The sequence below is a fragment of the Taudactylus pleione genome, unplaced genomic scaffold, assembly GCF_031769625.1.
Source record: "Taudactylus pleione unplaced genomic scaffold, aTauple2 ptg000483l, whole genome shotgun sequence".
NCBI classification, from domain to species: domain Eukaryota; kingdom Metazoa; phylum Chordata; class Amphibia; order Anura; family Myobatrachidae; genus Taudactylus; species Taudactylus pleione.
Window position 1 is genome coordinate 3367183 of NW_028284885.1, and position 13407 is coordinate 3380589.

At 45.2% G+C, this 13407-nt stretch overlaps 1 protein-coding gene across 1 annotated transcript in view; it reads right to left on the minus strand.

Annotated features, from left to right (window-relative positions):
• DNAH14 (dynein axonemal heavy chain 14) overlaps positions 1–13407 on the minus strand; it is a 1015490-nt gene that overhangs the window by 783793 nt on the left and 218290 nt on the right. Inside the window, exons 23-27 of the mRNA XM_088449338.1 lie at positions 12813–12984; positions 8984–9088; positions 8763–8881; positions 8605–8679; positions 2799–2886 (exon numbers count right to left, since the gene is read on the minus strand). Coding sequence (XP_088305464.1) covers positions 2799–2886; positions 8605–8679; positions 8763–8881; positions 8984–9088; positions 12813–12984 — 559 coding nt within the window. The remainder of the gene's footprint in view (positions 1–2798; positions 2887–8604; positions 8680–8762; positions 8882–8983; positions 9089–12812; positions 12985–13407) is intronic.

Here is a 13407-nt window from a genome sequence, read left to right on the forward strand (position 1 = left end):
ACTGGTACACACATAATACACATATGAATAAAAACATTGTCATAACTTTCACTGGGGGAAGAAAACCACAGCGAGAAACGCCAATGCGCGTTTCGCTGGGTAACTGCTTTTTCAAGGAGCCTTGAAAAAGCAGTTACCCAGCGAAACGCGCGTTGGCGTTTCTCGCTGTGGTTTTCTTCCCCCAGTGAAAGTTATGACAATGTTTTTATTCATATGTGTATTATGTGTGTACCAGTATATCAATTGGCTTTAGCGGAACATACCCGTGAATCATATCCCTGTTGGCTGTAGCTTGCTGCCTATTATTACCAAGGCGGGTGACGGAACCGGCATTATCAATAGCCGATTAGCGTCTCCACGCTGACTTTGGAAAAGATATAATTTATATAATTTCATCTCTGCTTGTTATCACTATTAGCGGGGGACGGAATCGGCATTACTTATAGCTGAGTAGCGTCTCCGTATTAACTCTGAAGAGGATATAATTTACATATGGGACAATTAAATATATATGTGTTCCTTAATAACGTTATACTCACCATCTCAGAGTATTTACTACTATTCTACCATTGGGATTTAATATAATATAATAGGAGGTTTTGGATTCTGATAACAAACTACATACTGTCATTTACTATGCTACAATTTGATACAAATCAATAGCTAAAAAGTATCAATCTCCTCACATTGAATACACAGGTGGATACAGTATAAGATATCATATTATATCACCTATGTGAGTTGATTTAATATAGAGACAGCACAGCAGATCAGGATTAAATACCAGAATTATAGCAGTACCATTATTAATGGACTGCATTATTAGTAATTAAAGATATATATATTTATTGATTAATGAGGGTGTGTAAAGACGTCATTAGGAACTAACAATAACACTGGTATTATATTTACACGATCACATAATCAGCAGTTAAACGTATACAATTCAGCCAGTATAGGGTGATAATATTTGGATAGTATACGTAATTACCTACGTTTAATTGTGGGCTCATAGTGATTTGAGCCACTAGCATTCTAAATAAGGTATAGGAATATAACAGCTGGTAAATTATAGTTTATATCAAATCACGTCAATAGGGGAAGAACCACGGGACGAGATATTCATTTTAATACACACGTAGTTTAATAGTATTTCCTTCACAATTTATGTTCATATATATATGAGTTTTTAATACTTCGCTGTTTTAAGTTTTATTTGTAAACCAATAAAAGTGATTTTTTAATACAGTACATTAATTTATAGTGCGCCACAATAGGACAACTCCTTTTCCTTTTCTGTATTCTTGAAAATTGTTATTAGTTGTTTGAAGGCAGCACCCCCATGATAAAATATTTATGCATATAATGCAAGATCTACATTAAACTTGAATAGGGGTTTTCTTTATCTTCAGTATTAGAATTAAGTTGTTGTGAGAACTGGTGCAGTGGTTACTTTGTTTTTCCATTCCTCACCGTTTTCAGGGCGTTTTAGGGGCGCACACAAATTACCTGCTACGACCGACATAGAAGGCCGGAAGTAGCAAAACATCACTCTGCGAGCAGGTTAGAGGCCTGGCTGATCGTACAGATTGAGGTTGGGTATGTGCTCTCTCAAGCACCAGAGTACAATCGATACTATCGAATGTGACTGATGTTATGTTTGATGTTTCTATTTTGTGCCACACAATGCAATCGGCTATTAATCGATTGTTGTAGCTATTAACACTGCTAATTGTCTTGTAATTGATTCAGTTGCGTTTGCATTAGCGAAAAATAAGAAAAAATTACTGTCATGGTGATGGCTTTTTATATGTTTTTTGGTCAGCATGCCAAAATAAATAAACATTATAAAGACAAATAAATAAAAAAAAACACTTTAGAACACTAATTACATAATTGACAACAAGCTATTAACAAGCTGATCGATAGCGTATGCAAACATGACATGTGAGCATCAAGCGGCCGCAACCATCAGAAGAAAATTAACATACAGCGACAGACGACTGGCAACGATCGACTCGATCGTTAGCTGCTATCACTCGTTAGCTAGAGGAAGGTGCTTTGTTCATGTATGGGCGTCACTTTGGTTGCGATCACCCGGCCGTGTGATTGCTTTTTTTTTTAGAGATTCTCGATTGTTAGGCGCACGACCGAGCGGCCGCAACGACCGCCTCTGAATGAGGTCCTATATGTGGAGCATTCTGAAACATCACAACCTTTACAAGACAAAAGGTTGGACATAAAAGACTATTAGCCGCAAAAAAAAAAAAATTAAATCTGGGTCTTCTTGAAACAATTGACTTGGATGAAGAGATGAAGAAGATTCCCCCAATCTCCTCTCCTCAGCCACAGACAGAGAAACTGGCAGAATCTCTATGCCCAGCGGAGGGGTGTAATTTTCATGCAACACTTATTTCCACATAAAGGAACAAATTCTGAAGGATGCTATCTCTGATACACCTGGAGAGGGCCTGCTGATATATATCTCTATGGTCACTATAACCAGACACCATTAATTTCACATGTCAGGCTATCAGGCAAGCACGGACCCCCTGCATTGGGGCTTCCCAACTAGGCAATAAGAGGGACATGGACATTCGATATCCGACCTCACCACAACGTGGCATGCAACCAGTATGTTGTGTGCGCGAGATTATAGAGAGAGACAGGGCACCCCCTACTACCACTGCCCTAGAGGCATCTGGCCCAGCTAACGCTCTCCATCCCGGTAGTTTTATTCCAGAGTGGAAGGTACAGTATGAGGGAACATAACAGTCATTTCTGTCTCTCATACTCACCACAACAAGGACGGCCTGTCCCGAGTGAGTGAGCAGCCATTTCTTCAAATCCGATTGGCCCCAGTCTAGCACCCCAACTCTTACCAGTCTGTAAATAAATATCATTGCAGTTATTTCATTTGTGGCATCTTTTAAATGACTCACATATTTTCTTTCTGTTATTCAAACTTCATTCTTAGGGGTCGATTCAAATAGATGCGACAGTTGTGTCCGCGAGTACGTGTCACAATACGCTGCACTTACAATAAAGCCAGCCTTGCGGACATTTGTTATTTCATAGTTTCTCTGACTACATTTGACACAAATCATTTGATTATTTAAAAAAAAATTATTGTTAAATTTATTGAACTCCACCCAAAACTACATTTTCATTTTGGGGGCGAAGTTCAATTAATTAAACCCTAATATAACATTCTCTTCGCTCTTGGGGGTAAATTAACTAAGATGGGAGTTCTATTTAAGAAGTGATGTTGCCCATAGCAACCAATCAGATTCCAGGTATTATCTTGTAGAAGGTGCTAGATAAATGAGAAGTAGAATCTGATTGGTTGCTATGGGCAACATCACTTCTTAAATAGAACTCCCATCTTAGTAAATTTACCCCTAGTTCTCAATGCTGTCCTCTGCGGATTTCCCATTCACAGAAGCACCAAGGAAAGTGCTACTGGACTCTCACCAACATTGGGAGATCCACCTGACCGCGGGGAACGCTGAAATACTGGAAAGTAATATTCAGTATTAATGTTTAACTTAATGAACTGTGCCCAAAACTGAACATGTATTTGTCCTGCAACAAACGCACCTTTTTCCTCTTCTGAATTAGAACCAATCTCAGTTCTGCAGCTACTTAAAGGAGCTTGATACCGATGTGTCCTATGCTATTTGGTGTGCCATGGACTTTTCGACTAAGCGTTCCACCGTACAGTTTTGTACTGAATACAAATCTTATTCGCATCAAAAGTACAATGTACAAGTACCCCGGAGACTGGCACTGGCATAGCATGCAGCTGCTGGGTGATACTCGGACACTTACCTGGGTAAAAAGCCGATAGACTGCAGATCTAAGTGAGCCGTGCCATGCATCGCTGTGCTTTATCTGCGACTATATTCCAATTCCATTGTGACAATACTACTAATCCTAAATGCCCAGGACAGTATTGGATGCAACTACAATGCAAAGACGCTAAATTCAGGAATAAGTACCAACGTCCAGCAATCGCTACCCATGGCACAGCGTCTACGTCTCGCACCATGTATCTCGCTCCATATGGTGCAAAAAGTATAGGTGTAGGAGAACACCGCTGTACACCGGGACACATATCATTATTTAGTGTGTCTGAGCAGGAGCGAGACATACCTGTCTGAAGAAGGCGTCACATGACTGAATGCAAATATCACATGATCTGCTAGCATTGAGTTATGTGACTTCCTCTCCAGTCAGTAAATGGCTGATTGCATTAATGAATCAGATTTGGCTGTGATTCCCATTTAACGTCTGAGAACGATGTGTTCTGCCATTGCAAGAGAGGGGAGGGGTTTGGTCGGACTTTACTGATTTTTTTGTTTTTTGTATATGTACAGTTACATCTGAAAAAATAATAAGAACAAAACATAGATGTGTAAAGAATTATCACAGTTGTCAAAAAATCTCTGGTACCTTTAGACAGAGACCATTAGACATACGCGCAATGTCATATCTCCCCATTACATGGGATCGCCCAACTCCCCTGACCTGGGCGCAATGTCATATCTCCCCATTACATGGGATCGCCCAGCTTCCCTGCTCTGGGCGCAATGTCATATCTCCCCATTACATGGGATCACCCAACTCCCCTGCTCCGGGCGCAATGTCATATCTCCCTGTTACATGGGATCGCCAAACTCCCCTGCTCTGGGCGCAATGTCATATCTCCCCGTTACATGGGATCACCCAACTCCCCTGCTCTTGGCACAATGTCAAATCTCCCCGTTACATGGGATCGCCCAACTCCCCTGCTCTGGGCACAATGTCAAATCTCCCCGTTACATGGGATCGTCCAACTCCCCTGCTCTGGCGCAATGTCATATCTCCCTATTACATGGGATCGCCCAACTTCTCTGCTCTGGGCACAATGTCATATCTCCTCATTACATGAGATCGCCCACCTCCCCTCCTCTGGGCGCAATGTCATATCTCCCCATTACATGGGATCACCCAACTCCCCTGCTCTGGGCGCAATGTCATATCTCCCCATTACATGGGATCACCCAACTCCCCTGCTCTGGGCGCAATGTCATATCTCCCCGTTACATGGGATCACCCAACTCCCCTGCTCTGGGCGCAATGTCATATCTCCCCATTACATGGGATCACCCAACTCCCCTGCTCTGGGCGCAATGTCATATCTCCCCGTTACATGGGATCGCCCAACTCCCCTGCTCTTGGTGCAATGTAATATCTCCCCGTTACATGGGATCGCCCACCTCCCCTGCTCTGGGCGCAATGTCATATCTCCCTATTACATAGATCACCCAACTCCCCTGCTCTGGGCACAATGTCATATCTCCCCGTTACATGGGATCGCCCAACTTCCCTGCTCTTGGTGCAATGTCATATCTCCCCATTACATGGGATCGCCCACCTCCCCTGCTCTGGGCACAATGTCATATCTCCCTATTACATAGATCACCCAACTCCCCTGCTCTTGGTGCAATGTCATATCTCCCCATTACATGGGATCACCCAACTCCCCTGCTCTGGGCACAATGTCATATCTCCCCATTACATGGGATCACCCAACTCCCCTGCTCTGGGCGCAATGTCATATCTCCCCATTACATGGGATCACCCAACTCCCCTGCTCTGGGCGCAATGTCATATCTCCCCGTTACATGGGATCACCCAACTCCCCTGCTCTTAGCGCAATGTCATATCTCCCTGTTACATGGGATCGCCCAACTCTCCTGCTCTGGGCGCAATGTCATATCTCCCTGTTACATGGGATTGCCCAACTCCCCTGCTCTGGGCGCAATGTCATATCTCCCTGTTACATGGGATCACCCAACTCCCCTGCTCTGGGCGCAATGTCATATCTCCCCAATTACATGGGATCGCCCAACTCCCCTGCTCTGGGCGCAATGTCATATCTCCCCGTTACATGGGATCGCCCAACTCCCCTGCTCTGGGCGCAATGTCATATCTCCCCGTTACATGGGATCGTCCAACTCCCCTGCTCTGGGCGCAATGTCATATCTCCCTGTTACATGGGATCGTCCAACTCTCCTGCACTGGGCGCAATGTCATATCTCCCCGTTACATGGGATCGCCCAACTCCCCTGCTCTGGCGCAATGTCATATCTCCCTATTACATGGGATCGCCCAACTCCTCTGCTCTGGGCACAATGTCATATCTCCTCATTACATGAGATCGCCCACCTCCCCTGATCTGGGCGCAATGTCATATCTCCCCATTACATGGGATCACCCAACTCCCCTGATCTGGGCACAATGTCATATCTCCCCATTACATGGGATCGCCCAACTCCCCTGCTCTGGGCGCAATGTCATATCTCCCCATTACATGGGATCACCCAACTCCCCTGCTCTGGGCGCAATGTCATATCTCCCCATTACATGGGATCACCCAACTCCCCTGCTCTGGGCGCAATGTCATATCTCCCCGTTACATGGGATCACCCAACTCCCCTGCTCTGGGCGCAATGTCATATCTCCCTGTTACATGGGATCGCCCACCTCCCCTGCTCTGGGCGCAATGTCATATCTCCCTGTTACATGGGATCGCCCACCTCCCCTGCTCTGGGCGCAATGTCATATCTCCCCGTTACATGGGATCGTCCAACTCTCCTGCTCTGGGCGCAATGTCATATCTCCCTGTTACATGGGATTGCCCAACTCCCCTGCTCTGGGCGCAATGTCATATCTCCCTGTTACATGGGATCACCCAACTCCCCTGCTCTGGGCGCAATGTCATATCTCCCCGTTACATGGGATCGCCCAACTTCCCTGCTCTTGGTGCAATGTCATATCTCCCCATTACATGGGATCGCCCACCTCCCCTGCTCTGGGCGCAATGTCATATCTCCCTATTACATAGATCACCCAACTCCCCTGCTCTTGGTGCAATGTCATATCTCCCCATTACATGGGATCACCCAACTCCCCTGCTCTGGGCACAATGTCATATCTCCCCATTACATGGGATCACCCAACTCCCCTGCTCTGGGCGCAATGTCATATCTCCCCATTACATGGGATCACCCAACTCCCCTGCTCTGGGCGCAATGTCATATCTCCCCGTTACATGGGATCACCCAACTCCCCTGCTCTTAGCGCAATGTCATATCTCCCTGTTACATGGGATCGCCCAACTCTCCTGCTCTGGGCGCAATGTCATATCTCCCTGTTACATGGGATTGCCCAACTCCCCTGCTCTGGGCGCAATGTCATATCTCCCTGTTACATGGGATCACCCAACTCCCCTGCTCTGGGCGCAATGTCATATCTCCCCAATTACATGGGATCGCCCAACTCCCCTGCTCTGGGCGCAATGTCATATCTCCCCGTTACATGGGATCGCCCAACTCCCCTGCTCTGGGCGCAATGTCATATCTCCCCGTTACATGGGATCGTCCAACTCCCCTGCTCTGGGCGCAATGTCATATCTCCCTGTTACATGGGATCGTCCAACTCTCCTGCACTGGGCGCAATGTCATATCTCCCCGTTACATGGGATCGCCCAACTCCCCTGCTCTTGGTGCAATGTCATATCTCCCTGTTACATGGGATCGCCCAACTCCCCTTCTCTGGGCGCAATGTCATATCTCCCCATTACATGGGATCACCCAACTCCCCTGCTCTTGGTGCAATGTCATATCTCCCTGTTACATGGGATCGTCCAACTCTCCTGCTCTTGGTGCAATGTCATATCTCCCTGTTACATGGGATCGCACAACTCCCCTTCTCTGGGCGCAATGTCATATCTCCACATTACGTGGGATCACCCTACTCCCCTGCTCTTGGTGCAATGTCATATCTCCTCATTACGTGGGATCACCCATCTCCCCTTCTCTCTATATATAAGAAGCACATTTTATTTGAATAGAGAATATTGTACTGATTGTGCTGCCTGCATCAGGCTGCACTGCACTCACATACACTTACACGGCGTAGCGGAACTAAAGATGGAGGCACCAAAACATTCACCTGAAAGGATGACTCCACTCCACACTGAACATTTAGTTTTGTGCGGTGATGAAACACATATAAAAGCAATACTCACTTCCCTACTACTTACAATGGAGCGTGGTAACAGATCCGGGTCCAACACCACTCTCCACACATGTTTCTGCTTGGCCCGTTATTATTATGACCCGTTATTAATATGGAGCAACAAGGGTTTGGCAGCGCCTTAATACCCCCAGAAGCAGAGACGGATGTTGAGGTGTGATGCCGCTGTGGGCAGCGGGGAGGAGATGATGGTATAAGGAGGGAAAAGCAAATGAGGGAACAGGACCCTACACGTGAGAGCTTACATTCTAGAGCAGAGGGGCAGACTGACAGGAGTGACACATGATGAACAGTGTCAATGGTCCCCCGGCAGGACAGGATGCGCGGCCATTGGACAGGGGCCACCTGATGCCGCAAATGCAGAGTGGAGAGTATGTAACAATTGTTTATGTCATCTAGTTGCACCCCCCCCCCCACGCATATCTCTTAGTTTTGGTTGGAGATCTCCTCTATGGTCATACCATATATAACGCTGTCTATTATAGAGAAAACTATGCCCGTTACTGGGCCAACACTCACTTCTTTACGACATCATACATACTGGTCTCCACATTCCCCAGCCACTGCTCCACTGGGCCCCTGACCCGGACGTTCCTACAGAAAGCAGCACAATGTTATTATAGTCCTATCCGTCACCCTGCGCTCCCCGCTAATGGCTAATGGTGATGGAGATATACTTAGGCATGCAGATCTTCTCTCCTTCCGCTGATATAATCATCTCCACCTCAGGGGGGCTATTTAGGTGCCGTTTTATGTCGAGGTGTCGGATGTTCTCAAAGCACTTCACCAGGTGGGGCTGCATTACAACAGGAATCAATGTGCATTTACTAATAACATTTCAGTAATATACAGTAAATGTATGGAAAAACTGCTTTAATGACCACTGATCTCTTCTTACCTGGACGACATTGGGGTTCTTGCTTTCAGCCAGAATGGCAAGCAGGTCGTCATTGCTGAGGAAATAGAATCTCGGGAAAATCCGACGCTTAATTTCTAGATAGTCCTGACGGGGAGAAGAGAATAAATCATCGTCACCACCAACATCGCAGCACCGTTACCAGTACAGGAGGGGAAAGGCCGACCAGATGATGGGAAACATTTATGGGTATTGTTACCCCCCCTTGGTCCTGTGCTGCCTTCATAGGTAAATCCCAGGACACTGAGGCCTGGAAAATACAGCGAACAGGGCAACTGGGGTTACTGGGGTGGCGCTACCTACAGACATGACTCACAAAAGGATTTTAGTCCCACCTACAATTAGTCCAGTCTGCAAATATTTTTCATTTTAACGGCACACATTCGGCCAGTTGCAACTACAGCTAAAGAGTGCAAATTTGCACCAGGACAAACTATAATGAAAATGTTATGATACTCTTGAATAATTTACATAAGAGTAATGCTAGGAAGGACTTCTGTCTATAACAACCGCCCATTGTCCCCTTAGAGTTTGACACACTCACCGGTACTTAGGGTGCCACCAGGTTTTAAAATCCTGGACGATAGGGGCTACTATAGTTATCAGGAGATTGCAGGATATGCTGGAAGGTGAGGATACAGAGGCGTAAGACCTCAATAGTAAACCACTGGAGTAGGGCCACAAGGTAGTCACCGGGCTGGACAGAGGCAATCAGAATCTTAAATCTGAAAAGACATGTTCGCTGAGCAGGCTAATTGTGGAATTGCCTGCAGATGGAAAGTGCAGCAGGGGCGAACGGAGTTAAAGTTGCTCAGAGCCTGGTCATCTATAATGAATAGCAATAGAGACTGAGTAAAAGACAAAACCTAGTGCAGGTTTAGAACAACCAGGAGCATTGAACACTGAGAGGTATTTCCCGGACACAGAGTGACAGGAACAGGACCAGCTAGAGACACCGAAGTACAAACTATAACTTGCAAAGGTGTGTGGGACTGCCTGTCTCTTAACAGAAGCCTGAACCAATAGGATGCAGGTAAAGGAACCAGCCCCCTAATAGACAATATGCAGCAGCTGTAGTGCTGCACGTAGCCAGCGTCCCGGCTGCTAGCCCTGGCCAGGAGCAGCACTCCCCATGGGCGTCTGGCGTCCTGGTTGCCTATGAAACCCAGGACCAGGTACGAGTGCGGCCAGGGAGATGCGGCATCCCGGCTGCTTAGTGAGCCACAACGGCGGCTCATAACAGAAATGCAAACATGGTAAATGCTATTTATTTTGCATGCAGGGAAAATTCTTCTGCTTTTGCATGTAGGACACTAATACTGGGCAGCTTCACTTTAGCACAGTGATTTAGGGGCCTATTAACCAATCAACAGTCACGGGAAAGCTCCCAAAAACACCAGCAAATATTACATATTCCCCAAATGTATGTACAGGGGACCGCAGCAGAAATCGAAGAAGGCTCCGGCAGCTAATGACATCTTTAGATGGCATTATCCTATAGAAGCCTATAGGTTACTTTCCACACCATTTACCGGGACAGAAATTCCGTAGGAACCCTCGCCCGGCAGTGGCCAAGAGCGCATGCGTGTTCTGCAGACCGCGCATGTACAGGAGCTCGCCATGGTCCCGAAGAAGAAGGGAAGTAATGGCATTAGAAGGACAGAAGGGAAGTAATAGCATTAGAAGGGAAGAAGGGAAGTAATGGCATTAGAAGGGAAGTAATGGCATTAGAAGGGCAGAAGGGAAGTAATGGCATTAGAAGGGAAGTAATGGCATTAGAAGGGCAGAATGGACGTAATGGCATTAGAAGGGAAGTAATGGCATTAGAAGGGCAGAAGGGAAGTAATGGCATTAGAAGGGAAGTAATGGCATTAGAAGGGAAGTAATGGCATTAGAAGGGAAGTAATGGCATTAGAAGGGAAAAAGGGAAGTAATGGCATTAGTGATCACTTCACTTCTTACACTTCGGAGCCCCTCTCCTTGCGCATGGTTTATGATACATTCTGGCGATCCCTGATTTTTTTTATTGCCGCAATTAACAACGATAGGAAATTATAATTATGGGATCTAAAACCTGATAATTAATATATATGCGCCTTAGAGTTGTGCTAACTCATTTCTGCATTATTCCCGTCTATCATCACCGACCCCTATGTACTCCTATCTTCCTGTATGCTGGCTTGGTTTTTTTTCAATGCTAGAAGTTATTTGTCTTGAAATTAAGCCTTTAAATTATATTTTGTTTGTCAGACTGATTAGGGGTAATGTAGTGGCTCAACCAGACGTAATGGACCATCCTGTCTGCCACGTGATGAAAGGGAATTTCACTGCAATTCACACAGCACAATACTGTTCAAACATCTCCAGCTGTATCTGTAACTTTCTACAGCAAAGGTTATATTTGGGGCATGAAGAGCCGTCTGCAGAGGATTGCACCTTTTATTCCCCTCTACACCATGGGGCTTATTACACTCAGAACCCATTCACAATATAAGTAATATAAGAAAATATATGAGTAACCTTGTGGTCACTGTGTACAAGATCACAGTAAATAATGAGCCCTGTAAAATGGTTGCGACGCGCCTCCATTGCTGCCCTCAAATGGTCCCTGCCTCAGCCTGCCAACCACTTTGCGAATAAATACCCACTGCAAGCGACAACTGTAGACGACCTTTGGACCGGTTGCCCACATGGAAAGTGGTATGACATGACGACATGATGACATTCATTATGACAACACCATAACGTCGACATTTAAAAAATGTCGTCATTCACAATGTCGACACTGACATGATGTTGACCTGTTTATTATGTTGACAGTCATAATGTCTAACTTTAGATACAGCCTAACCCTAATATCAGTCAACATTTATAATGTGCGCATTTTCCCAGTGTCGACATTGTGAATGTCGACGGTATCCGGATAGAAGATCGACAATAAAAAAGTTGGCAGTCAACTGACAAAAGACAGTGGAAAATGCCAACATGTTTCCCCCCCCCCCCCCCCCCAACATTATCATATTTCGGGCTAGGGGTTAGGGTAAGGCACTAGGGGGAGGTTAGGATTAGGCACCAGTGGGAGAGTTAGGGTTAAATTATAAAAAAAATGACCATTTGCACCTGTCGACCATTTGCACGTCGACAATTTGGTGTCCACCTTTGTACCACACACGTGTACATGTTGTATATCGACATTATGAACATAACATTTTGGCCGAACATGTCATCATTCTGAATGTCGGCATTCCGAACACGGCAAGATTACAGTGTCCACTTTTTGAATTCTGACTACATCCCCCCACATGCTGCAATGGAGGCGGCTGACGTTGGGGGCCGCACCTGGAGACATTCTGTAAGATCATTTCACCATCGTTTTTTTTCAGACTACTGTATTCCTTATTACCAAACTATGTGGCTGATGCTTCAATATTTAATTCCTTTTGTTCCAGTAAAGAAAAAGTATTATTAATAATAATAATAATAATAATAATAATAATAATAATAATAATAATAATGTTCTTGCTGCAAAACTTAAAATGATTGTATTATTAGAGCTAAAGTTTATGAAAATATATTTAAAAACGTCAGTAATACAAATGTTTATCTTGTAGGGCAGCACCAATCTCCTGCAGCAGAACGGACGGGACGCCCCCTCCGGTGAGTAGAATAATAATCTGCAAATGGTTCCAGCAGGACCTAAAGAGAAAGGGAACCATCTCCTATAAAGGACCCGGCTGGTAGGTATACATTATAGGTGTCAGCTTTCTGATGGGAGACCTCAATGCAATGTCCGACGTCTGCCACCACCTACCTCCAGGCATTTCAGTATCTTCTCCAGGTGAGCGTTGTTAGTCTGCAGAACCTCCAGTACTCCCGGCACAGTGGCGGCCCGCAGGGCGTTGGGCCTGTCCTTCATGTAGCTCATTAACTCTTTCCAGGAGAGGTCTACTTGGGAAAAGAGCTTGGCTTCGGCTGGGAGTTGTCTGTATACAATATATATAGTAAGAGAACACTGGCTATGTAAGATAATATACACAATATACAAGTATGTTGTTCTAAATGTAATTTCCCATTTCTTACACTTCTCTTTATTGCTTTTCTCCATAATCCAATTGTACAGGCTCCAGAGAGGAGCACGGGCGTGTGTTTAATAATGTTACCAGTTTTATACAATAGAGAATACGTGAGAGCAATGGGAGAGGTGGCCGCACAGACCATGAAACATAAGCAATCCCTGTATACAGTGCATCCGGAAAGTATTCACAGTGCTTCACTTTTTCCACATTTTGTTATGTTACAGCCTTATTCCCAAATTGAAGAAATTCATTTTTGTCCCCAAAATTCTACACAGAATACCCCATAATGACAACGTGTAAAAAGTTTTTTGGAGATTTTTGCAAATTTAA